The sequence below is a fragment of the Drosophila rhopaloa genome, unplaced genomic scaffold (genome assembly GCF_018152115.1).
Source record: "Drosophila rhopaloa isolate 14029-0021.01 unplaced genomic scaffold, ASM1815211v1 contig_155, whole genome shotgun sequence".
NCBI classification, from domain to species: domain Eukaryota; kingdom Metazoa; phylum Arthropoda; class Insecta; order Diptera; family Drosophilidae; genus Drosophila; species Drosophila rhopaloa.
The window spans coordinates 2,899,044-2,923,971 of record NW_025335034.1 but is presented as its reverse complement, the minus strand read 5'-3'; the positions used below and the strand labels follow the sequence as shown (position 1 = coordinate 2,923,971).

Sequence of the window (24,928 nt, the reverse complement as noted above, 5' to 3'; positions counted from 1 at the left end):
AGCCAAATCGAAAGGCAACGCTTGAAACATAAATTTAAAGTTAAATTTCGAAATTACCAAAAAATATTTAAACACGAATACAACTGATTTTAAAGATTTATTTAGTCATGCCTTTGTGAATTATTGTTCTACTAACTTATTAATAAAAAAAACTCCAATGGGTGATAAGTCCTAGATTTGTGATTTCAATTATCTTTACAGACTTAGACTGGAACTTCTACAATACCAGACTTATAAGTAAACCACTTTATCAGCTAAATTTAATTTCTGCACTCAAATTTAATTTCAAAATAATTCATTTCAATTGAGAGTGATATTTTCAAGTTTATAGTAATCAATTCCAGTGTTTGACTATTCTAATTAAATGGAAATAACTTAAGTTTGAGTATATTTTTAAGGCAACTCAAAAAGACTCTCAATTTCTGGGTATGTTGGAATAACAATTGCAATTAAAGGATAATTTTAATAAGATATAAAACATCTAACATTTTGATCTATTTTAAAGGATCTTTTTCTTTAACCAAATTTACTTTCACCGCGATGTAGGTCAACATAAAAAAAATCAAGAACCATTTTTACCGTGCTAAAATTGGCTTTCGGAATTTATTTCATCAGCTAAAACTCCAAAAAATGTTTCCTAGGAGAAAACTTTATTAGTTTTGCTCTGGATGCAGGCATTTGATTCACTATCGTTTTAAAAGCTGGCACATCAACTCAAATCAAATTCCTTGAATTCAGCCAAATGGAGTTAGTTACTCCAGTTTATAGGTGTGCAGCCAGATTCCTCAACTGTATATTATGGGCACCACGATATGCATCGCCTTCCGTTCAGAGTCTAAGTCACATCACTTCAGTTCAGAGACCTTAAAGCTTTCACTTAGGAATCCTAAATCAGCCTTACGACCATAAAACGTCCATACTTCTTTCCGATTCTTTTTCGTTGCCATTGGCACTGCAAGCTTACTAGGTCAACACAAATCAGAATAAGCCACACAACTCCACATCGGACAATAACATTTTTATGTGTTAAGCTTTATGACAAAAGGCCAACACGAAACAAGGAGCGAATGCACAGGGAAACACTGCGAGCAGTACGTGAAAGTTGCTGCATGTTGGCATAGAAAGTTTACCGATTTGTTTTGGCCGTAATAAATTTGGACAGCTGTAAGCAAGCAACAAATGGGAATAAGCAAAACAAACGGACTCGGCCACTGCAATAGTTCAACGGAAAAGTCAAGGACCAAGGCAATCGCCATTGGCTGAACGGCTTTTCCTCTTTTTGCCGTTTTTTGTGTTACGTGGGATCAATCTTTTTCCGCAGCTGCTCCACATGTTCCTCTTGTTGCGAGTGGCACTGTCAAAAATGTTGAGCTTGTGTAAACAAGCAAACAGCCAAGTGGGCGTCGAGATGTTCTGCTTAGCTATCTGCCAGCCATCCAAATTTAACCCATTATTTACCACATAGCGGGAAAATAACCACTGACTTTTAAAACTTTTCAACAACCAGAAAAAAGGTTACCATTTAGCAAACTTCGAACAATGAGCGCATAAAGTATTTGTAATTTATGCATTTTGTTTATAAATGTATAATGTGAAGCAATTTTCAATGGTTAACTGGTCCTATTTAAAGACAATTTGATAGCAATTTGTAATTATAGAAACTAGTTTGAATTAGGCACAATTTGAAATATTAAAACTAAGTTGGTGCATTATTTTGAAAAATTTAAATTATGGTCTAGGAAACCTTAACTGAAAGTTAATGAGTAATACAAAAAATACATAATTTTGACATATCTGGCAATTTTAATTTTGGCGTTTACCTAATAGAAATATAAACTATTTGTATGTCACAAAGTTATTATTTTTTTAATTTACATACTATAGGAATAAAGTATGTTAGTCTTAAGCTTTGGGTTTCATAGTTTATTAAAAATGGATTGACTTGATAAATCGCAATTAAACGTTACAAACATTTTCAAAAAAATATAAGTACAGGCTTAGGAAAAAATGACATAAAAAGCTTATCGAAAGAATCATTAAAAAATGCTTACACGTCCTATGTTTTTCAATGGGTTAACTCCATCCCATATTAACTCAAATCAACCAACCGTTTTGTGCGTGTTTCTCTGGCTGCACTTGTTTTGTTTTCCTTGCCTTGTTTTTATTTCGTTAATTTTGTTGTTGCGGCATCTGTTGCCTGGCTTCTGTTTTGCCTGTATTTGTGTTTGCTCTAGCCCTTGCCAAGTAAAATAATTTTAAATGTAATTCTCGGATGCGCCTACCACTCGGCTATGCATCGCTGGGGATGCCCTGGCCCACTTCAGAGTGGAGTGTTACTTTTGGCAAATGCCGGAGAGCCTCTACACACACTCCAAATCCACACTGCCTGTTGGGTTTATTTTTTAAGCCTCCACCCTCGTTAACCCCCGATCCTGATCCCCGGCTATGAGTGCACATCTCCTGTTGGCAGGGACATGCATAAATATTATAAAACGTGCTGCTGCCGCAGATAGGTAAGTGCAGATCCGACTGTCTGGCATGCTGGCCAAATGCCTACCCCCATCTCTTACAAATAAGCCCACTTGCTGGCTGTCTGTCGGCCGGGTTTTCTGTCTTTAGGCCTATCTGTGTGGTTGAATTCGGGCCCGGATTTTTGGCGTACTCTTTGGCTTGTTGTAAGGAGCTTTTATGCCTGGAATAACTGGCTTGAACCACTCTGCTTTAGAGTCAGGCCATAAATTTTGGTCAAATGCTGGTAGAAATCTGGCCGTTCCCTTATCATTTTTTTTTTGATTTACCAGTAAGAAATTCCCTTTTGTTCAAACAAATTTTATTAAAATGATATCTGTCCATACATTTGGGTTTGTCTTATTTGTCCTCCCAAAATAAATTTATACTCTTTTTTAAGCTTCATCTAACATTTTCCAATAGAAAGAATTTTCCATTGTTCAACTTGTTTTATAAAATGTTTTTTTCACAAAATGGTTTTTGCTGATAATCCTTATTTTTATATATATATTGTTATTTGAGATATTCGTAAGCAAGTTTTAATTGGAAAATGTGCACTGAAGGCATATTAAAAATGTATTTCTGTAGAAACAAATCCATGATCCCATCGTCTGTGGGTAACCAATTCCCCCTGCTTAAAGCAATTAATTGCCAGTTAAATGCAATTAAGTGCAGCACGCAGAAGGATTCCATGAATATATTAACGCCCCAACAGCCATTTTAATCGACTACAAGGCGATAAACATTAAAGAACGCCAAGATGGTCGTGTTCGTATTATTAATTAAATTCGCTTCCCGTTCGCTTAAGCCGGGATTTGTCATATGCAGGGTCAAATACTTAATTAACTTGCAGTTCCATACGCACTTTTTTCGAGGACGTGGCGTTTCCCTTGTATTTGTAGTGGTAGTTGAAGTCGTATGTGGAAGGTAGAGCGCTCCGTGCGGTAATCGCGATAAGTGCAACAACAAATGGGAAGGAAATCTGGAGCGGTAGCAAAGTCCACAAACAATGTGTAAGAACACGCGCGAGTTGGGGGAATTACAATTTTAATAAAGTCATATAAACGCACACCCGATGGCCAAGATGCCAATATATATGTATGTATATAGGGGGGGCAGCGGCTCAGTCTGACTTATCCGGCAGAAGGACTGTGGGGCCGAAATACACCATCAATTTTTAATATCTATTTAACATTTCAATCAGTGGAATCGCGGCATTCGTTGCTCGATTCGTATGCAAAATTTAATTAATATTTAATTTTTCATTTATTGTATTTCTGTGTTTTGCCTGCAATTTTCATGACGCATCGCGGCGTGCTAATAAAATTAAACGGCCCAAACAACACAGGACCGATCCACTCACACAGATACTCCCGCACACACACACAATTTCACACAAGCACACTCGAGCGAATCAGTTGTGCTTTTTTTTTGTTGTTTTGTGAGTTCCACGCGCCGCGTTTTGCTCCTCCAGCGGATTTTCGCGTATCCTTGAGCAGAAGACCGTAGCGCCACGTTCCGACACGAATACGAAACTGAGCCACGGCATTGGCAAAAACGTAGCCGAGCACCAAAATATCCTTTGGCTCGGTCGATTCCATCTCGGGGACTTTTGCGCTCGTCGTGGACTCCTTCGGAGGACCTGCCTCGTTTCCACTCAACCGCCGAATGAAAGTAAAAATGGCACGAGCTCGCCGGGAAGAGAGTTTCGGCCGTTTGAGTTTGTTTTGGTTTAAATTGCATTTAAGGAATCGCAGAAGTGGGCCTATCCCAAGCTGTTTTGCATTCTGGTCTCGTCGGCAGGATGCTTTTACTTTATATTTATTCACATTTTCAATTTATTTATAAATATGTTCAAAAATGTTTATAACCTATTTAAAGAATTCCAAACTATTTAATTTAATTTAATTTTATTAAAAAATACTTCATGCTTTTTTTCATGACTTTTGATGTATTTGTTTAGTCTAGTTAGTTTATCTTCCTTTTCCTTTTCATTTGACAAATAACAAGATATATTATTTATCTTTTTTTTAGCTTTATACCTAAAAATATAATAACAATACAATCATTCAAAGCTCCCAATTACAAGCACTTATTCTGATGGACAATATGAACATTCAAAAAGAACAGCATTCAAGTTTTTTGACATTTTTGATAAGCTTATTATAGTTAAAATAATACCAGTTAAGACTCTTATTGACTTATACATGTTCTACCTTTAACTCAGCTCCAGGCAAAGTGAGATAGAGAATCGCAATGGAAGAGCAAATTACCCGGCAATTGAAATATCCCTCATTTCTCTTTGGAGACCAGCGCCTGCGCTTATACAAACTTCCAGTGAGCAAATTAGGGATTTATAAGAGTTTTTTCCCTAAAGGGATTTTTTCGCTTTATTCAGCCCTGTCGAAGTTACCGATTTATTTTATTCATGTGAATTTTATAGTATAAGAATATCTTGTTTTAAAAAATGTTTGTCCAGTTTGGGGACCTTAAATCAAATTAAAACGATTAATACCTGAACCAATAATTTATCATTGTTGCAAATAATACCCCGTAAAATAGATTTTGATCCATGGCTCTACATCTTCATGATCTTCCAAATCTGTAAATATTAAAGTTATTGAAGTTAGATAAGGAAAGTTATGAAAAGGAATATCGAACAATGTGGTTTATCTTTTATTTCTATAAATTATGCCAAATTTGTTATTACATAATAACAATTTAACCAAAGTATATTATTAAAAAAATACGTTATTTTTGGCAATTACAAAATAAGTATTTATAAAACTAAAACAATAAATTGACATAGCAAATTATTAAACTGATAAGAAAAAGTCTGTTGATATAAATGCCTAAATAAATGTATAAATTGAAAACTAAATAAAAAAAAAAAACTAAGATATTCATTAATCCATGATATTCTATTACCAAATGGCTAAAACTCTTACCCTATCATGTGCATTTGGCAATGGAGGACGAATCACTGCAGCTCCTGTGGGTCTGTTCCTGTTGGAAGTGGATTTGGATGAAGAAGTGGATGTCCTGGTGCCCTTGATGCTGTTCAAAGGCTTCGGTGGTGACTTCGCAGCTGGTTTTTCGGGCATTTTCACGTAGCCTAACAAATACCTTTAGAGACTATTGACAAAACAAATTTTTTCAAGGCTCTGAAATTTTATTACTATACTCTAGATGAATTTAATGGGGTCGCCCACTAGATGCTTAGAAAGTCAAAAAGAATTAACATGACGGCTTTAAGCCAGGCAAACGAATACCTGTCTGACTTTGAGTCTGACTTCCAGTCACTGGCCACAGGGCAGTCCAGTCATTCGTCAGTCGTCACGGCAACAAAACTGAAGGTTCATAAATATATTTACAGCAGTGGTCATAATAATAGTAGTGGACAATTATAAAAAATCAAATAAATTATTAAAAGGATCAAATTGGTTTTAGTTCAAAAAGTATAATCAATTCTTAAAACAATATTTAAAACGTTATTCAAACATCTTGTTTTCCAAATGTTATTCCTATTTTTGTATATTGTTATCCGGTGAAGAAATTCTGTAAACAGCTTTACCTATGTTGTTTTTATTGTGTTGATTTTTAAGAAAAGACCCAAATGTCTATTACTCTGAATGCAGCTGTATGTCGCCATACATCATAAATGTCAGCGCCTGAAATTACGCAGAAAGCATAAAGCCATATAAATGAGTCTACTTTAAGGCGCACTATATTTATGTACTTGCCGGGAAAATTGTCGCACTTGCATGAAATATGTCCGTGTCCATAGATGGCTGTACAAACATATATATATTTTTTATAAATTAATTTGCATAAATTATGGCATATGAGGGAGTCCAAGTCGACGCTGGGCCAAGCGTTTGCTATTTATCAAGGCGGCGCAGCGCAAATTCCTCTAAATGTCTGGCTCACAGCAACAATCACTCACTCATTCATTCCATCATTCCATCATTCGGCGCCCCATTCACTTCATTCCGCCACTCGCAATTTGCATTTTTCGCACGGGCATTGTCCGCCCAGTAAACGGTACCCCTGTCGCAACCCCCCGGGGGCGGAAGTGGGTGGTGTTTGGGGGTGGCGGCGGCAACAATGTTGATTGTCTGCTAAAGAGCATAAAGTCGTAATGGAGTGGAGCAGATAAACATAAAAATAGCATAGAATTGTGGGCACACAAAGGCGCAGGCGAGTCGAGAAATGCGAAAGGAAGTAGAAAAGTCAAGCTCGTAGAATGGAAAATGCACGCGTACGCGCGAATGTTATGGCCAATCACTTTATTTCACTTGTTTTCAATTTTCCTCAGCGCTGTACGCTTTCTTCGCATTTCACCCATCCTTGATTTTGAGGGGTGAAATCACGTAGAGGTCATGCTAATCAGTGCGACAGCTGCCTAAACGATTTCGACCTCATCACAGGAACGACACTGTACACTGCAAAAAGTTATTATCAAATTCACAAGACATGTCCTAATTCCTTAATGCAAAGTTAAGCTAAAACTCAATTTGGTTCATTTTTATTTGGTTCAGGCAAAGTGCTACAATTATATGCTAATAACATATTATATTTGAAAGTAACGCTCAAAACAGTAATTCGAGCATAAAAACCAATTGCATTTGGAATAAAAGTCTCCTTATCATTTACTATTAATTATAAATGTTAGTTTTATAAAAGCTATTTTTTATGGTTTGATTTTTTAGTTTAAGAAAACATTTTATTAAAGAATCTGAATTTAAAAGAGTTTGATGTGGACTTAAAAAAATGTGTTTTAATTCGTTATTGGCGCGAAACATAAATATTGCCGTCTGCTTATATTTTCGTTAATTAAAAAAACTTTCTTATTATTTATAGGTTAAAATACAATAATGTCAAGATGTTGAAGATAACCTACGTTAAGTATCCTTTTAAGAAACAATTTAAAAAGTAAATTTGTTGAGGGTATTTTATCGCGGTGTACCACTAAACTTCTCCCCAACCGTCATATCCCCACAGAATGAATAACCACAAAAACCATCGAATAATTGAGTCATCAAATGTTTGGCGCACCCTTTTACTTTTGGCTGCCTCTTGACGCGGCTTTGACAATTAACCGAACTATAAAATGTTTAAGTTTGAACACCTGGCTGGTAGAAAAACATTTCCCCAAAATACCGAAAGAGCCCCCACACACACACCCAAACCCAAACGCACACGGACAAGGACTCACGCATACAGTTAAGCCAATTAGCATTTATGTGCGTCGCTGGCTGGCTGAGCAAAATGCGTTACATTTTCATCAAACGCACGACACTTTGTTTTAATTTGAGCAACCGCACGCACACAAACAAACAGAGTGTCCCCATACGCACACACCCACACACAAGCACACACACACGCATACAGTGACAGGCTCTGGTTTTTGGTCTCGTCACGGTTTACAGATTTCCGTTCCCAAAGGTCCTTGCACGGGATATTACATTGTTTTGGGCAATTCGCTTTTACTGTGATTAATTTAAATGCACCCCATCCGCCCCATCCGCCGTATTTTTTGTATTCTCCGTCACGTGTTCGGGATTCATAAATATCCCTGAAACTCCCGCGCCGCAATTTTAAATCGAAGTGCTCATAGAGAGAAACAGACGGGCTTGGGCAACGGGCACAATTAGCCCCCAATGGCAGACAACGCCTAAAGTTGCCGTGCTAATGTGGAATACCCTTGACTTGGCTCCAGGGATTAGCCGTAAGGAAACGGAATCATTGTGCGTCTGGAATTTATATGGGAATCGTAATTATAAATGAATTTTATGGGCGAGGATATGGCGTAGAGGGAAACGACACACCAAACATTCATAAACTATGATTATAATGAGGCATATACAAACTAACTTTTTCATTTTACATCTTTATTATGGAAACCGTACACTGAAACGTACAATGTTTTTAAAATTACATTAAATTGCATTACATTAAATTAACAATTATCAGCTTAGTTTAACTCCCATGTTTTTTTTCATCCATAACTAAAATAAATCAATACGTAAGTAAGTAATACATAATAGGAAAACTAATCTAAAACAAATTTACAATTTTCAGAATATTTAAATTTATATCTTTGTTTAGCTATAATTAAATATTATCCTTCCAATTTTTCAATCGAAATCATTGTTTATATTTATTTTTCATTAAACTTTAGTTCACTAATTTCAAGTGTAAGTATTTTCAGTTACTAATTTGCATAATTTATTTCTATAACTTTTATATATTCATTAAAAATATCATTTTATTTAGTAAAATTTAACTTAATTTGTTATTGAATTGTTTTATTCCAATCAAAATCAAGTCAAGGTTTTGGAAAAATCATTTAAGTGCTAAGAAGACTTTTGGACTTTTAGTTAAAACTACTTCTCTGAACCCAATCAAATTGTTTTTTTCAGTGAACTCATTACGGTTCCATCTCTCCGACAACTGAGTTGAGCTGAAAGGAAAACATTGGTGGCTTTGTGCGAAATGCATTTGGGCCTGGTCATCGAATCCGTTTTCTCTCCTCGGGTGTATATCAATTTAATTTTTGGCTACTCGAAATCCCGGCTAGTGGGATGCATGTGCATGTGCATATGTCCAGGATGGCATTACCTATCTGTTCCAGTGTGTGCGAGTAGGTTTCGGGTTTCGAGTGTGCGTGCAGCAACCTATATGATCATGCATCATAATCCAAAACCCAGGCCACACACGCACACCCTCGCACACGGACACCCACACACAGATACACATCAGTTGCTTTGTAATTAATTACTTCACACATTGACGCCGGCCAGCTTCGGGTGCGGGTATTCCCAACAACGACCAACACAAATGTAAACTTTACTCTCTGATTCCGATGGTGACAATACACCCAGGAAAAATGTACTATATTATAGAAATAAAGATAAGATACTTACTTGACTAATTACTACATTTGGCAACTCAATTCAAAATTAAAAATCCTTTAACTGGTCATTTTATTAATACAAACATTTGTTTTTATTTATTCAGATCTCCATATTTGTTCTTTAAAAAAGGACATTGTCTTAAACCTAGTTTATGCTTAAGATAGAACGTAAAAATCAAAATTACAATTGTCTTAAATTGTTCTAAATGAAACATCAAGAAAACTATCAATAATTTATGATTAATAATAAAAAGTTTAATAAAAAAGTGTATGTGTACTAATACTTTTTAAAATGCTTAGCTTTAGTTTTTATAACAATTTATGACAATTTTCTATAGAATTTTTTAAGCCAAAATATGATTATTTATTTGCTTACAATTATACTTTCAACATTTTAAGTAATTTTTAAGCGATCAATTAGCATTTTTAAACAGTAATTTCATGTAACTCTTATTGAAAAAGTTCGACTAATGTCGCATCCTTTAAAATACCTAGTTTCTTACCAGTTCCTTATCTAAAAGTGTCTTTTCTGAGTGTGAAGCTGTTGCTTTGTTGCTGTTGTCGTTCATGCTAACTAATATTGTTACCAGCCTTTGGATAGTTAGCTGCATGTTTGGTTAGCAGCTTCTGTTGCTCCTCTCCGTTGTTCATATCGTAAATTATGTGCCATTTATGCGGCATTGGCTCGAAATGGAAATTTGTCCCATTTGTAGCTCGGCGAGACACTTGAGTATTCATATGGGAGCCCCCGGCCTGTTGTTTGGCATTGATTTATGTGACCGAGTGAATTTGGCTAAATATTAAATGAAACGTTAAGCACAAAATGCTTCTGCGCTGATCCCTTGAAAGATGCCTTTTGGCGAGGGTCAACTTTAATTTGACTTGTAATTAGGGATAGCCCTCTTTGAGCCCTGACTTCCATTCGCTTGGCCAGCTCGCCTGGGCGAATAATGATGCCCTCAATTAAGCACACAAAAGTTTGGCCCACAACTCGTCAGAGTCGGCTGCAATTATACGCGCAGGCAAATTGAGTTAGCACCTCCGACTTCAGCTGCATTGCCATGCATTTGAGTCGCTCCCAGGAATTATATAAAATATTCCAGCAACTGTGTAAGGTGAGAGCGGATTGTTTGCCTTTTGCCCCCTGCTGCTGCTGTTTTTAATGAGCCAGTGTTGAAGAAAAAGCCTGATTACGGGACCAACTTGCAAGTGGCTTAATTATGAGTTGAAATTAGTTTTGCCTTAAACGCAGTTCACCCTATCACATTACGCGCCGCACATGCTAGATTTCTAATTAAACTTCGTGCCAAAAAGTTGCGCATTTGATTATGCCGCTGACCAATAAGTGCAATCATGTTGCAGCGGCCACGGCAATTAACAAACGGCGGCGAGGGCCGGGGTGTCGGGCAGCAAACCAGCAAACAAACTGTTGGCTTAAACTCAAAAGCGGCAACAATTTATGCGGGCCAGGGCCACAACGAGTTGCGCGGCCAACAAAACAACCGAAAAAACCCAAAACGACAACATAAACAACTCGCATATGAGCATTTGGCCAGCTCGCTGTCCCATCGCCACTTCACGTACATTGTGGTTACCACATTGCAACCGAAACAGCCAACAAATAGTGAACTTTTTCGGCAGCGGTTGGTGGCTGGGAAAACCTTTCCATGTCCGTGGTATGCAAACATTTTGAACAAACGGTTAACTAATATTTCGACTGATGTTACTTTGCGTCCCAACTCTTTTCCAGCCCGAAAAATATGTGTTCAATTTGCAGCCATTCAGCTTGTTCTACGATTGGCCTTCCACTTATTTCCGTTTCTGTGGCCTGATAAAATTCCATTCAACACTTTTACCTCTAAAATGATTTAATATTTTCATGTAGCAACAGGACTTCTGTCAGCAAGTAAATTACTTTCATGAACAACACTTGCAATTAAGAAGACCCAGCCCATCCCGCTCTGGTGATTCGACTTCTTTAAAAGGCCAACGTGAATCTGCTCTTCTCCTCTGCGGCCAGCTGTCTTCAAATGTTCCACTAGAAGTATTTTCACACAGCAATTTCCAGACTAGCACAAGTGGCGGCAGCGGCAGCAGCAGCAGCATCAGCATCAGGAGCTGAAAAAAACGAAAACAAAATATTATGTAATTTTACATTCAAGTGAGCGGAAAATATAAATAAGCAGCAGGTGCTCATTTCCTGTTCCGCAGCAAACATGGTACAGTCAGCATACAAGCACTCGCACACCAGCTGCCCACCATGTCCTTCCCAAGGAGCGAGCAGCGGGGAAGGACGACGCATGCACGTGAACTATGGCCAAAACACACAGGCACTCAGCGAAAATATTGGAGTTAGTCCCCAAACAGAGCTGCCATTTTTGAAAAGCTTTTCTTATTAAAAATAAAGGAAAAGATTGTTTTAACTAAGAAATATTACTTTTAACTTTATATTTACTTAAATTAAGCTAAATTGTATAGGTAGCTAATGATTCTTGAACATATATATTTATGTACATAAACACACATTTTTGAAGGGCTGAATGGAAACCTTTCCTTATGAAAGTGATCTCTAGTATCTTTGGTATCCTTAGTTCAAAAACTTAAAATGAAATACAGTGTCAGAATTGAATACCTAATTTCACGTGTTTTCTTATTTACCGAAAAAAGGTGTATTAAAAGTTTCAGAGTTATCAAAAATTTGGCAAAAATAAAAGATATAAAAGGTGTATTAAATGTTTCAGAGTAATTAAAAATTTGGCAAAATAAAAGATGTTCGTAGTGTAAAAAAATGACCAAATATAAAGTAGTATTTAAAACATTTTTTGTGACATTCATATAATTTCCATAAAATGTATTTTATTAATATTTTTTAATACAATTATATTGATAGTATTATATGTTAATAAAATATATGGTTATTTTTTCCACTGTATACACACAATGCCCGTTCCCTGTTTGTGTTTCTCCAGCGGCGAGCTGCGACTGCGACGAGTTCATTTATATAAATGCCTCGTCGCGGGCGGGAGGGGGTTCGTCTGTGGGCGTGTGCCACGCCCACGATGTAATGAGCCCGGAGCAAAAACTAAACAACTTCAAAGTGGACAAAGGCAATTACTTTCCCAGGTGTCAAATGTGTGTGCGTACGAGTGTGTGGTGCGCCGGCGATGACGACAGGTGAGTCCGTTGAGTACCTGTACCTGGTCAAAGTCTATAATTAACAAATGATTAATTATGCATGACTTTGGCGCCTTCGCTCGTTATCAACACGCCCACATCACTTTCGGACCTCCCCAAAACACACCGCCCCCTTTCCTGGGCCCGTTTCCTGTGCCACCTTTCTAGTTTTCCGCAAACTTTTCATAGCCTTTGATTCATTAACATTTCGGCAATGTGACTCCGCCGCCTTTTCTATAAACTCTAGCTCCGACTCAGTCGCTTTTAGCCAATCCAAAGCCGGCCTAATGGTCTGGCCAGGTTTACGATTGCGTCTTGTTTTCCATTTGGCCGTCAGCTTATTTACATAGAACATGAGAGCAGGCAGAAGTCTCAACCCAATTTGCATACAATTGCAACAAGTTCTGGAGAAGCAGAGCATTGCACAGCATTAGAGATGGTGTTTTTGAATTAATCTATCTATAATTAGTATCAAATGCTTTTGAATTTTACACAAGGAAAGTGTGTTTCTACCCAAATCCTTATGTTTGATAATCTATGTATTAAGAAAGGACAAACACAAAGAAATCTAAACAAAGGAGTGTCTCTGAAGGCCATTGCTTTCATTTAAATAAACATATTTTAAATGACTTCCAGGCATTTAGTTTATAATAAATCGAAAGCTCACGACCCACTCACGAATCCATCGCCATCGTAAGGTGTAGGCTCCCCGAGAGACACATAATCAACGTGCCGGTGGGATATACATTGCATTCGGATTGGGTTAAGCCTGAGACTCCAACATGTCAGGCGGTAACAAGTCGGCCACACAGGCATTAAACTATGGAGGTTAATTTGACTAGGGCCGCCGTTTGTGGTGCTGCCAGATGAATCGCCACGGGCTGACGTGGACACAATGCCGAGCACATTGCTCCAGTGCAACAATGCTGCAACAAAAGACAAAGGATAAGCTGAAGTATATATGTTCCTGCGGGTGAATGCATGTTTTGAAATCTTAACAGTCCTGCGCCTGTTTTGTATTCCTATTCTGCGCGATATGTGTGTCGGGCAATAAAATGTCTTCCACTTCAAGTTGCAGGCTGGCTCGCTTTAAGGGGCAACGTTGCGTATGCGCAATTATTTAATGCAGCATAAGGCCATTTGGCAATGGCAACACGATGCAAGTGAGCGTAATTGCTGCCAGTATCCCCAATCCCCGCACTGCGAATGTTTTGTCAACGTTGATGCTATTAACATTTACTTGTGCCGAGTGAAAAATGCGCGGCAAATGAACCGTAGAAAGGCCTGGAAAAAGTGAAAAGCAAGAAAGCCAGATGACTGCGATGAATTGAAGTTTATATACCCTTTAAAGTTAATTAAAACATTAAAGTGTCAATATTTCCAATACCATTATTATTCATTACACTTTAGCTTTTTTTATTTGGAAAAAAAATTGTATTTCAAAATACATAACTTTGCAAGTTAGATATTTAAGTATTTGCAAAGACAAATATAAAAATATAAAAATAGAGAATAATTAATGTTAAACGAAGTCTTAAAATATGATATGAAAAGTGGCCATATGGTTAAGATTCAGAAAAGATCCTTTCAAACATATATCGAATCAAAGGATGTATGCAATGGCCTTAAAGTCCCGCGATTTCCCTTCACTAAGTCCCAATTAGTTTTTCTGATGACAAAATCGTGTCTACAATTTAGCAATCTTTTCCATCAACATCACTTGAACTATAGTGTTTTAGCCCTAAATATTTTGTGGCCTGCCGCCACAAAACAAGAGTCTGCTCGATTTTAAACAATTTTTCGGCTTCTCGCTTTGCATCTAACCGGGCATGCAAATCCGATAACAGCAAAAAAATAAAAGATATGTATAAAGGATAATAAAAATCGTTGCAATAGCGACCACTGCACCACCTCGCCGGATGTAACAAAAGCGGAAAGGGTTGGGTTTTTGGCCAAGTAAGGGCTGATTGCTCCCGGCCTTGTGAATGTACCGAACCAAGCCGATCCCCCGTCCACAGATTTTTTGCGATGCCTCAATTCAGTTACTTTTCTGCTGTTGCTGTCGCTGTCCGAGGGAAAGTGTCTCTGTTCCCAACACTGGGAAAAATATGTAATTTAAAAAAATACTACAAGCCAAATCCATTGCAATCAAAGGAAATTACAACCTTAAATTTTGTATTTTAGCCTTGGATAGTTTAATCTTTTCATGTAACTTTTTTCGTGCCAACTTTTTTGTTTTTTAAAGCTATTATGTTATGCTAAAAACATTTAAAATAAAATATTATATGTAGGCGACTTTAAAATTGACTTATTCAAATTTACATACATTTCACAATACATTTGCTGAAGTATTTTTGTCAGTGCGCCTATCGCTGCATTTCTGGATGGCACACTAATTTGATTTTTTATACAAATCGAACGGGAATTTTCGCTCTTATTTCGTTATCGAGTTTTGTTTGCTAACGCTTAGCTTGGCGATTTTCGCGTTAGTTTCCCCTCTTTTGCGTTACATCGAAAACAATTTTGATCGCAGCTGCAGTGGCGTGGTGACAGAAATTTGCATTCAATGTCAATTTATGCAAATCCCATTGCCAGACCTGGCGGCCACTTGCGGATACCGGCCAAAGACAAGACAAAACTGTGGCCAATTGTCGAGTTATATGCTAATTATACGGCCATTGCGACTAACCTAAATTTTTCGCGAAAGCGAACACAAGCATGCGAAAATTTAATTCCGTTTGAATTGCTTTTGCCCGGGAAACGACAGGAATAAGTTGTGAGCAAAGGAGGAAAAAAATCACAGGAAAATATGAATGGGTCGACCGGTCAGGCCGAGAAAGTGAGGGCCTCTGCTCGGGACGTGGCCAACAAAACGAACAATAGAGCGTAAAATAAGTGCAAAGGCAGCGGGAGCCGGGAAGCGGGAGGCGGGGGGTGGCAGCGTTTAGCGAAGAAAAAAAACTTCGCCAACGCGCGGAAAATCCAACGAAATGAAAAATGAACAAAGTGCCCTAATGGCAGGGCACACGGCCGCTTGTACTCATTTCAAAAAATATATAAAAAGAGACCGAGCCCCCGGAATGGAGGAAGGCAACAAAAAATCAGCTTCAATTGAACAGTTAAACTTCCATTAATTGTACGCCCGGTCAGAGCCACGTGGCCCAGACTCTTTCCGCTGCCAATCCAATCGCAATCGCAATCCACTGCCAACTGTGTCAGTTTCGCATTACAAATGCATGAACTGCTTACCCAAACAGGTCAGCCTGCAAATTCGCGGTGAATTGTGCAATGGAAGTGAAAACGCCCGGGGGCGAATCAATTAGATGATTGTATCATTAGGAACAAAAACAGAAACAGGCGCCCAGGAAATTAACCAACATTTGGGCAGCTAATTGGCTGCCTAAATGGCTCAAGCTGCTCGTGTGGAAATCCATTGAGGGTTCTGAAAACCATCCCGTCTCCAATGAACCGCACAACGTAAAGTGTCGTCTTCCACACTTCATTGAAGGCTGTCAAAAAATTTTCAATTTACCAAATTAGTTCGGCAGATGTGTGGGCCCAAAGCGAAAGAATCCTACACAGCTAACAAAAGTAACTGGTTTATTTTTAATTCCTTGCAGAAATATCAAACCAATGTTTAAACATTTTCTTAAATATCTTCAAAGCTATGAGATTTTAATTTCTGAGAAACCTTTATATACAAAAATGTGCATCACCTACTAATTAAAAGTTGCACTAATGTTGGCGGTGATTTTCGATTATTTATAAAATGAAATATAGATATATAGATACTGAGTTACACAAATAAAAATGAGTTTTTCCAGGCACATATCAGGACCCAAAGCAACCCAATTTACCTAGAGTACTAGTAAGCATTGTACGGAATTTTAATATTAATAAATATTATTATTTCTCAACTGCAAGTTTGATTTCAGAATATGGAATTTAAGAACGAAGAGAAAATTTATATTTATTATAGCTATAATTTTTGGTCAGTGCAGCAACAGGAAAAGAAATTAGTATTAAGTGAAATGTAATGATGACAACGCCAACTGAGAATCGCCAGCTGACAATAATGAGCTGGCCGGGCACAAAAGATTCCGCTTTTCTTAAGCTCCTTCCGACAATTACAGAGATGAGGGCTGATGGGAAAAACCATCGGCGCAGTTAAGCGCATTTTTCTAAGCAAACTTTTCACTCGAGCGGCAGAGAAAAATGAAAACCAATACGCATTAATAATAAAAATAGCATTAGCTGAGGGCGAGGGCGCAAGTGAAAACATAAATCATTGACTCTGAAATGAAAAGCTTTGCGCAACAAGTCGTCGAAACAATAAAAAACCAAGGACCCACCCCTAAAACCCGCTCAGAAACCCAACTCGGTCGATTCAAAGGTGCCAGCCAACATTTGACCGACAGCAATGAAATATATGTTAAATTGAAAAAAAAATTAGAATTAATGGCTGTGGAAATATGATGCCGGCGGAAGGGAAAAAAACTTAAAGCCACAGAAATATGACGAAAATAACCAAATACATCATTTAAAATTGTAAAATGTAAAAGCGCAACGGAAACTTATACATATAACAAAAGTGTATAAACAGAAGCTTTATATTACACTCATACGTTTATTTTAAATGAAACAAAGTGTCATAGTAATCCGATTTAATAAAATCATATCTCACACCGGAGCTTAAAACTAAAATAATACGTGTAAGCTGATTAAATACAAATCAGATATTTCTTTTTTGTTAGATTATACTTTGACTCCTTTAAAATGAACAAAGAATTGGAATAGATTTTTGGCTTATCTACGCTGAGTAAATCCAAATTAAATTATTTCTTGCTTATGCAAGTATTGTCCATTCATTCCAATCGTTATAAATGGCTAAATAATAACAGGCCACAAGAATAAATTGAATATCTTTTATTGTCTTACTGACATTTATGACATAAACAGTTTTTTGATATAAATTTATTCATTGTATTAATACGAACAGTCAATTAAAGCGTTTTTCAAGAAGCACGTCAATTATCGTCGTAATTATTTATTTTTATGAGAGTTTTTGCTGGGGTGCAAACAACTCTATACTCGCTGTCTGATGTAAAGTGATTGATGCCCAATAAGATATTAAAACCGGGGAATTTTTTACCACTTGCAGGGCCGAACTAATGACTCTCAAAGCCCCTGACCAGTTTAAGCATTTATTTAAAATGTTTTTGCCCTGGGTCTGGCCGCTTTTGACAGGAAATTGAAAGCAAAAAGCGCAAAACAGCAGCTCGCATGTAAATGCCCCAATGTAACACGCATGTCGGCGTCAACAAGCTCTGCGAAGTTTTACGCATAATTTTATTTACACACGGTCGCAGGCACACAAGCGTACACTCCTTCACAATGCGTATAAATTATGTCAAAAGCGAACACGTTTGCTGGTGTGTGTGTGCCTGTGGCTGAGTGTGTGTGTGTGTGTGGGCCTTTGTGTGGCCCCGTTTTTTGCAGCACACTTTTCAGCGCATTGAGCGTTTCCCTTTTGGCAGTCGGCAAATAAATGAAAGCTTAGCTTGCATGCACAGCTCGCCTACGTTTATTACTCGACAGCTATTGAAAAACTAGGAAAAACTAAACTACAATATAAATAGCGCGGGGTCGGCAACGGGTGATTGTGAATCGGAGAATAGGGTCGGCCAGCTTTTCAAGGCAAGAAGTAGTGCTGAAAAGAAGGAAGGCGGCGTTTGCTTAGAGCTTTCTATTATCTGGGCTATTCCCACCTTGGGATCGGCCTTCTTCCAGCACTGATGGAACCACCAGGCCTTGTGGCACAGAGTGTCGCCCTCGGGATGCACGCAGTCCTTGGACATGTCCATCAGTTTATCGCGCAAAGAGAGCGGGACCGTGGCGAACAGCTTCTCCAGGTGCACATCTCCATTGTCGTCCACCACTTCGATCTCGTGGAAGAAGCAGTTCATGTAGCACTTGAGCTTCTCGTCCTCGTGAATCTCGCCATCGCTGAACTCCTTAATAGCAGCTGCAAGATCAATCAGAAATTTGAGTCGTTATTTTATAATTATTTAAGGTTACTTGGTTATTTATGTATAATAATTTCTATAGAAAAAAATCTGCTTTATATTCTAACACACTGTAGCACAGAGTTACAGGGAAAATGTTTAAAGTATGGCCCATATATAAATTGTAAACAATTCAAAAAGTTACATTTTTTTGGTGACCCGTAGTTCTTAATTTAATATAGAATGCCAAAAAGGGCAGACATATTAACATTAAATACGGGAAGACACATATGGACAGCTAACGAATTCGAAAAATAGTTTTGAAAAATATTTGAAGATATTTCAGTTCTGTACCCAACTAGTTTTTATTGGCCTGCAATGATAATAAAAATAGTTTTCTTCATTAAATGCCTAGGTTGACTCGAACACTAATAAACTGAAATTACTGTAGTTTTCTACTAATAAAATGGCTTAAAATTATTTAGCCAACTTAATGGGCTGCAGCGTTTTTACAGCTTTAGTGGCTGTTTATTGATCTCAAGGCGCCGCATAGTCATGTGGCTTATATAAATTTTATTTTGGTCAACAGTGGTAAACTGAATGCAAATTTAGCACATGGCTAAGAGTGCCATAAGTGCTCACTCTCGATTCCTGCAATTATGGGCTCACTTTCGGCCGAGGACCGGTGGCCAACTCACCCTCGGAGACGCCCGTCTTCTCCACACAGGCGTCATGGAAGGGCTTGGCCATTTTCAGGATGCCCGGCGGTGGATACTGCAATTAAAAATTGTTGCTTAAGTGGGCGTGGCAGCGCGGAGGCGCAACAGCGCGGCCGGGCACTTCATTAACCCACGTTCTCGTCACGCTGCGCCGCTGCCGGCGGCAGGATCAGCGCTCCGCTGAGCAGCGACAAGGCGATTAAGGGGACAGACGCACTGACACGCCGACCAAAGCCATTCAAAGCCATTTTAATGTGGCTCTCTCCGTGCTCCGTTCTCCGTTCGCCGTTCCGCACAGGTCCTTTCCGTCCGTGAAACAGCAAAAATTGTTCCCTGCCTCGGCCTTGTTTGCGAGTTCTGAATAAAACAAAAACGAGCCCTGCAAAAAACAAGAGAGAAACGTGAAACGTGAAACAAAAGCGGCGATGCATAGCAGAGTACACGGCACAGGACGAGGGCAAGCGTCGGAAGGACAAGAATGAGAATCCGGATAAGGATGAGGACGAGGACGTGGATGAGGATGAGAATGAGGATGCAGATGCTGTTGACGACGATGTGCCACGCGTGACAGCTGGACAATGACAATGGGTGTACCAGTGTGTGGGTACACTGAGGGGAAAAGCGCAATTAAACTCCTTGGTTCTCGAAATATTTATCTTTCTCTTAGTTATATTTCCAGATACAACACTTCTTTTAAATAGTTTAGTTCACTATTTAATTTAAATTTTACAATCATCACTTAATTTTTATACTAAAATTATAATTTCTAGCTTTTTAAACAAACATAGTTAAAGTGTAAGGTTGTGTTTTTCTAAGCTCTAGCGGTTTTCCTTCCTTTTCGCAACTTTTGTTCTTGTGTTTTTTTATATTTTGTATTTTTGGAAGCCACAAGAAACCAAAAAAAATCATTTGTTTCTTGCCAGCTCAGCGCACGCTAAATTAATTCCAACCGCTGATGGCCGAACAAAAAGCGCCCGTCAAAACGGAAGCGGAACTGTGCCCGAGACGTCAGCGAAGTCGTCACAAGTCTACAATTGTCGTGTTCCGTCCGACAAACACATGCCCACGTGGCCACACGCCCTCCGCCCACTTCATGCACCCCACCCCCGGACCACCCGTCCTCTGGAATCCTTCGCCCAGGTCGACTGTGATATATTGCCTAGCTGGGATTCAAGGATTCGAGGATTCCTTATGATGTATGATGGGCGGCAATGGAAATTGTTTACAGTTGAAGCTCACTTTTTATAAGAAAAAGAAACTATAAATACAAGATCACATTGAAAAAACTATTTTTATATTTTAAATTTAAGGATTAGCTTGACCTTATTCACAATAAAATATGCTTTTAAATTGTATGTTTTTTAGATTTAAAACCAAGTTTCTGGACAATTACTAGACATCTAATAGGTGTTTTTTTTAATATTCTGAATTGTTTTCTTTTAAAATTATTTCAGATAAAAATAGCTGAGATTTTTGTATACTTGCGAGAGACACAGAAATATCTTTGGTTGAATTTTGTATGTACATCATTTGTACACTGAAACCAAATTTAAATTCTGATATTTTTCCCGGCGAACTCTGAAATGTTGAAAGCACCCAAACTCAATGGTCTTGTTGTATTTTAAGAATAGAATCTCCACGAAAACACCGATCCTCCCACTCTTGCAACGGATGCCAGGGTATCAAAATATAAAATTTCCCATTCGTTCGCTTCTTTTGAAATTGTACAACCGAAATACACAAAACAAAGACTTCAACTTGTGCACAACTGTCACTTTTGTTTCATCAAATGTCAACGCAACAACCGAAACAAAGCCACAAAACGACATTCGCCCCTCAACTCGCACACTCGCACACCCGCACATCCGTACACACACTCGCACACCCGCTCAAAAATGGAGGACGAATGAAATTACAGCAACAGCACATTTTTGTAGTATGAATGGAGGTTTGTACGTATACGTATCGCAGTTGTGTGCGGCAGGAACGATGGATGGTTTTTTAATTGCCATTTCAATTTTCGTGTTGCAACGCGTCGTTTGCCTATGCTTGGGCAACCTTCGAACTCCCATTCGCCTTCGTCCCGGCCACCTTCCGCCCCCTTCCCCTGCTCCGCCAGGTCCTTTTCCTTTTCCTGTTCCTGGCAGCTGGTCTTTCAACCTACCGCTCGCTTTTAGCAGAAGTAGTTATGGCGAAAATTCGATACTGCACACACAGGCCACGCAAGAATTGTTTGACAACCGCAGTCACAATTGAATTTGCTTTATTGCCGTTTGCAGCGTTTGGCTTTTATATTGATTTTGGCCAAGTTCACAAGACCACAACTGACTGCCGCACTCAGTTATCGGGCCAATTGACGCTTCATGCCGGGGCGAATGTCTCTATAATGGCATCGCCCATATAAGTGCAGCCCCCAACTTGAGGGCCACGCCCACTGGCGTGTCTCTAATCATTATGTGAAAATTCCAGAGTACACTCTGAAGGTAGTCGCGCTGAAAGTCGGAACTCGCCATCAAATTTAAGTCAGCTAACAAAAATCTATTGATTCCATTTCACTTTAGAGGGTGTCCAAAAACTGACTATTTTTTAGTTCGGAATGTATTAAAATAAAAGTATTTAATACACACGTTTTATTAGCTTGAACATTTTTCAATACAAAACAAGGGGAATCGTTCTGGACAGGTGGCGATAACTAATAATAACCTTTAGGTGATATTAAATGTAACAAATAATGCACAAGTACATATAAAATAACATTATACAAAACAATGTTTATTTTTTATTAATTATTTTATTTTATTATTATTATTTATTTATTATTTAAATATTAAATACATAATACATTTTTAATTGAAAAGGAATACTTATTTGTATGACTAGGCTTTCTTAATCTTTTGAAAAATTAATTGTCTATACTAAGCAACATGAAAAGATTTGAATGAGCTATAATTTATATGGGGACTTTCAGTTAGGTTTTTGAAGGCTTTAGGGAAAAAGGAATTTCCGTGGATTTTTAATAATTGCAGCATGTAGAAAATTTAGAATTGAAAGACATTCCTCTATAATTCTCTGAATTTGACAAACACTTCATCTCTTAATATATGTAAAGCAAACAAAATTGTTCATAAATAAATTCCTTCGAAGACTTTAGCTCGTACCAACTTTGCTAAACAGAAATGCATGATGTCGGCTTTAAAGTGTTGCTATTAGAAAGCTTTTCTCAGTGCATAAATGTTTTATGGGTCAAACCATTGCAGGCTAAATCAACTTCCGAGGCAGACGAAGCGAGAGAAATGCAAAAACGGAAAGTTCCAGGCTGTAAAAGTAATCAAGGTAAAGCAATCCCCACAATGGCCAGTTGGAGCTTTTGTTGTCCATCCAGGCTAGACGGACAGATTTTGTAAGTAGCTCAATATCGGAGGGCTCTTCCTGAGTGGAAATCCACTCGAACTTCTTCGAATGGATGCAGCAGATGCTGCCTTATCTAAACAACCAACAGGTAAATTAAGTTGGATCGGCTCAACTGAAGTGCTGGGTGGTAAACGAACTAAGGCAATTTATTCCTCAAATTGATTTCCGTTCCTCATATTGGAAATTAAGCATTACATTTCTGCCTCTCATCATTTGGAAAATTTTAATTCTTAGATCCGTTTTCTCGTCTGAACTTTAATTTGCCTGATATTCAAGCTTTGAAATAAAAGCAAACAACCACAACAAATTAAAATTTAATGTTAAACTAGCCCGAAAATAGGTCTGTTTTTAAAAAAATTTTATTTTTGAAACGTTTGTGACTGGAACTTAAATTTAAAATAAAGCTAAATAGCTGACTAAACGTGGCCAAGGATAATTTTCGTCACCAAAAAAACTCATGTAATAAATTAAACATTATAAAAGATAAAAATAAAGAAAATAAAATAGGAATTAAATTTAAAATAAGTTTTTTATTATATAAGCAAGTTCGATTGAAACATTAAATACATTATTAGGAAACTGGCTGAAGCTATGTGGTTCTCCCTGTTCTTAATTCCGTAGCCAAAAACTGTACAAATAATATACACCAAAATGTCTTACATAAAATAAACTTTAGACCAAAAAGTAGTGGACAGGATCAGCCTTCTTCCAACATTGATGAAACCACCAGGCCTTGTGGCACAGAGTGTCGCCCTCGGGATGAGTGCATCCCTTGGAGGCCTCAATCAATATGTTCCGTAGCTTTTCTCCCGGAATCGCATTGAAAAGCTTTTCCATGTGGACATCTCCATTGTCATCGACCACCTCGAACTCGTGGAAGAGGCAGTTCATATAGCATTTGAGGGCCTCGTCCTCGTGTATCTGCCCATCGCTGAATTCCTTAATGGCCTCTGTTTGTTTTTTAAAAATTTGAAATTATTTCCTAGGCATGTAGAAGTTAACTTACCATCAGTGACGCCTGTTTTGGGGGCACAAAGGTCATGGTAGTGCTTTGCCAGTTTGAGAATCGCTGGCGGAGGCCACTAAAAATAATGCAAAAATAATAATTCGTGATGGGAAACTCTTCTTTTCACCGGAACAAACCGCAGCATCGCGCCTTGGTTCCTGACCAGCGGAACAGCCGAACAAAAATACCAGCAGGGCCAGGTATTTGATCATTTTGAAACTGCAATGAATCGCCTGAGGGCCGGGATTGCTCTTTTATGAGATTGCTGGGAGGATAGATTTCAATATTCAACGCCGTGATGACTGTCATTAGAAAACGCACACTAATTGCAGGCTGCCATTTGCAATCGAATTGCGAATCCATTTTGGCAGCACGCAAAGCAAATGAATAAATGACAGCCCATACAGAGCTGCAATTGATAGCCAACTGCCAAATAGAGAACTAAAAACTGGAAACACACAAATTAAGCAATGATTGTATGTGGCCGGGACCTGCAATTTTTGGAGTGTCGTTCCCAACACGCTGAACTGGTTCATTGCGATCTGAGCTTTGGTTTTGAAATACTTTATTTTTGTGGGCGTTGCAGCACGCACACATTACGAGTGTACGAGGTTTATTGTGTTTTGTGTTTTGTGTTTTGTGTGGGGGAACATGTCATAAAAGTCAAATATCGCTCCACGAAAAAACGTATGTCAAATTCAATTCCAATTTGCGTTCCTTTTGACACGCCGACATCAGCACATTCGCGTAGAAAATGGTGAAATATTTGAAATACTGAACATAACTCAATTGCCTTGAAGTTGAGCACTGAAAGGTGCCATCAATCATGGTACTCCTGAAAATATATTACAATTTTTCAATCACATCTGGTTGAGGTTGTAAATTGAAAAGTAAACGCATTTTTATTTTTGTTCTTAACAATGGTCATATTTTATTAAACTTTCCCTACCCATTAACATTTCTTCTCGTTAAGAATGTGGCTGCCACAGTTTCTGAAGTCAATAAAATGTGCCACAAAGTGCGAAATCTTGGTCATAGATTTAGTGCCACCCAAAGGGGTTTATATTAGGTGTGATGTTCTTAAATGGAAAAGTTTACAATGTCGTTATTTAATACAAATTCGATGCTCTAATTTAATCCCAAAAGGTATTTATCCTTGCAAATACCTTTGAGTTCTTTATCACTT

General features: G+C 38.1%; 4 protein-coding genes across 5 annotated transcripts in view; all 4 read right to left on the bottom strand.

The window, feature by feature from the left end:
- The window catches only part of LOC108040542, a 112,399-nt gene extending 108,381 nt beyond the window's left edge, over nucleotides 1-4,018 (bottom strand). Inside the window, exon 1 of the mRNA XM_044457025.1 lies at nucleotides 3,374-4,018. The gene's annotated coding sequence lies outside the window, so the exon portion shown is untranslated. The remainder of the gene's footprint in view (nucleotides 1-3,373) is intronic.
- Nucleotides 4,019-4,640: 622 nt separating this feature from the next.
- On the bottom strand, nucleotides 4,641-5,778 carry LOC108037001. 2 transcript variants are annotated; one of them, XM_017113435.2, is made up of 4 exons: nucleotides 5,688-5,778; nucleotides 5,457-5,634; nucleotides 5,059-5,110; nucleotides 4,641-4,996 (listed from the first exon to the last, which is right to left on the bottom strand). In XM_017113435.2, exons 2-3 carry the CDS (start codon nucleotides 5,610-5,612, stop codon nucleotides 5,087-5,089), a joined length of 180 nt encoding a protein of 59 aa, XP_016968924.1. In that variant the 5' UTR covers nucleotides 5,613-5,634; nucleotides 5,688-5,778; the 3' UTR covers nucleotides 4,641-4,996; nucleotides 5,059-5,086. The 2 variants fall into 2 exon arrangements, with proteins under 2 accessions (XP_016968924.1, XP_044313150.1); XM_044457215.1 differs by having other exon boundaries at nucleotides 5,457-5,724.
- Nucleotides 5,779-18,162: 12,384 nt separating this feature from the next.
- On the bottom strand, nucleotides 18,163-21,575 carry LOC108042443 (general odorant-binding protein 83a). Its single transcript, XM_044456899.1, has 5 exons — nucleotides 21,490-21,575; nucleotides 19,460-19,704; nucleotides 19,305-19,380; nucleotides 18,370-18,626; nucleotides 18,163-18,311 (listed from the first exon to the last, which is right to left on the bottom strand). The coding sequence occupies exons 2-5, from the start codon at nucleotides 19,571-19,573 to the stop codon at nucleotides 18,294-18,296; spliced, it is 465 nt and encodes a 154-aa protein (XP_044312834.1). The 5' UTR covers nucleotides 19,574-19,704; nucleotides 21,490-21,575; the 3' UTR covers nucleotides 18,163-18,293.
- A 1,671-nt stretch (nucleotides 21,576-23,246) lies between these two features.
- On the bottom strand, nucleotides 23,247-23,954 carry LOC108038539 (pheromone-binding protein-related protein 6). Its single transcript, XM_017115366.2, has 3 exons — nucleotides 23,880-23,954; nucleotides 23,743-23,818; nucleotides 23,247-23,686 (listed from the first exon to the last, which is right to left on the bottom strand). Exons 1-3 carry the CDS (start codon nucleotides 23,952-23,954, stop codon nucleotides 23,409-23,411), a joined length of 429 nt encoding a protein of 142 aa, XP_016970855.1. The 3' UTR covers nucleotides 23,247-23,408.
- Between the last annotated feature and the right edge of the window lie 974 nt (nucleotides 23,955-24,928).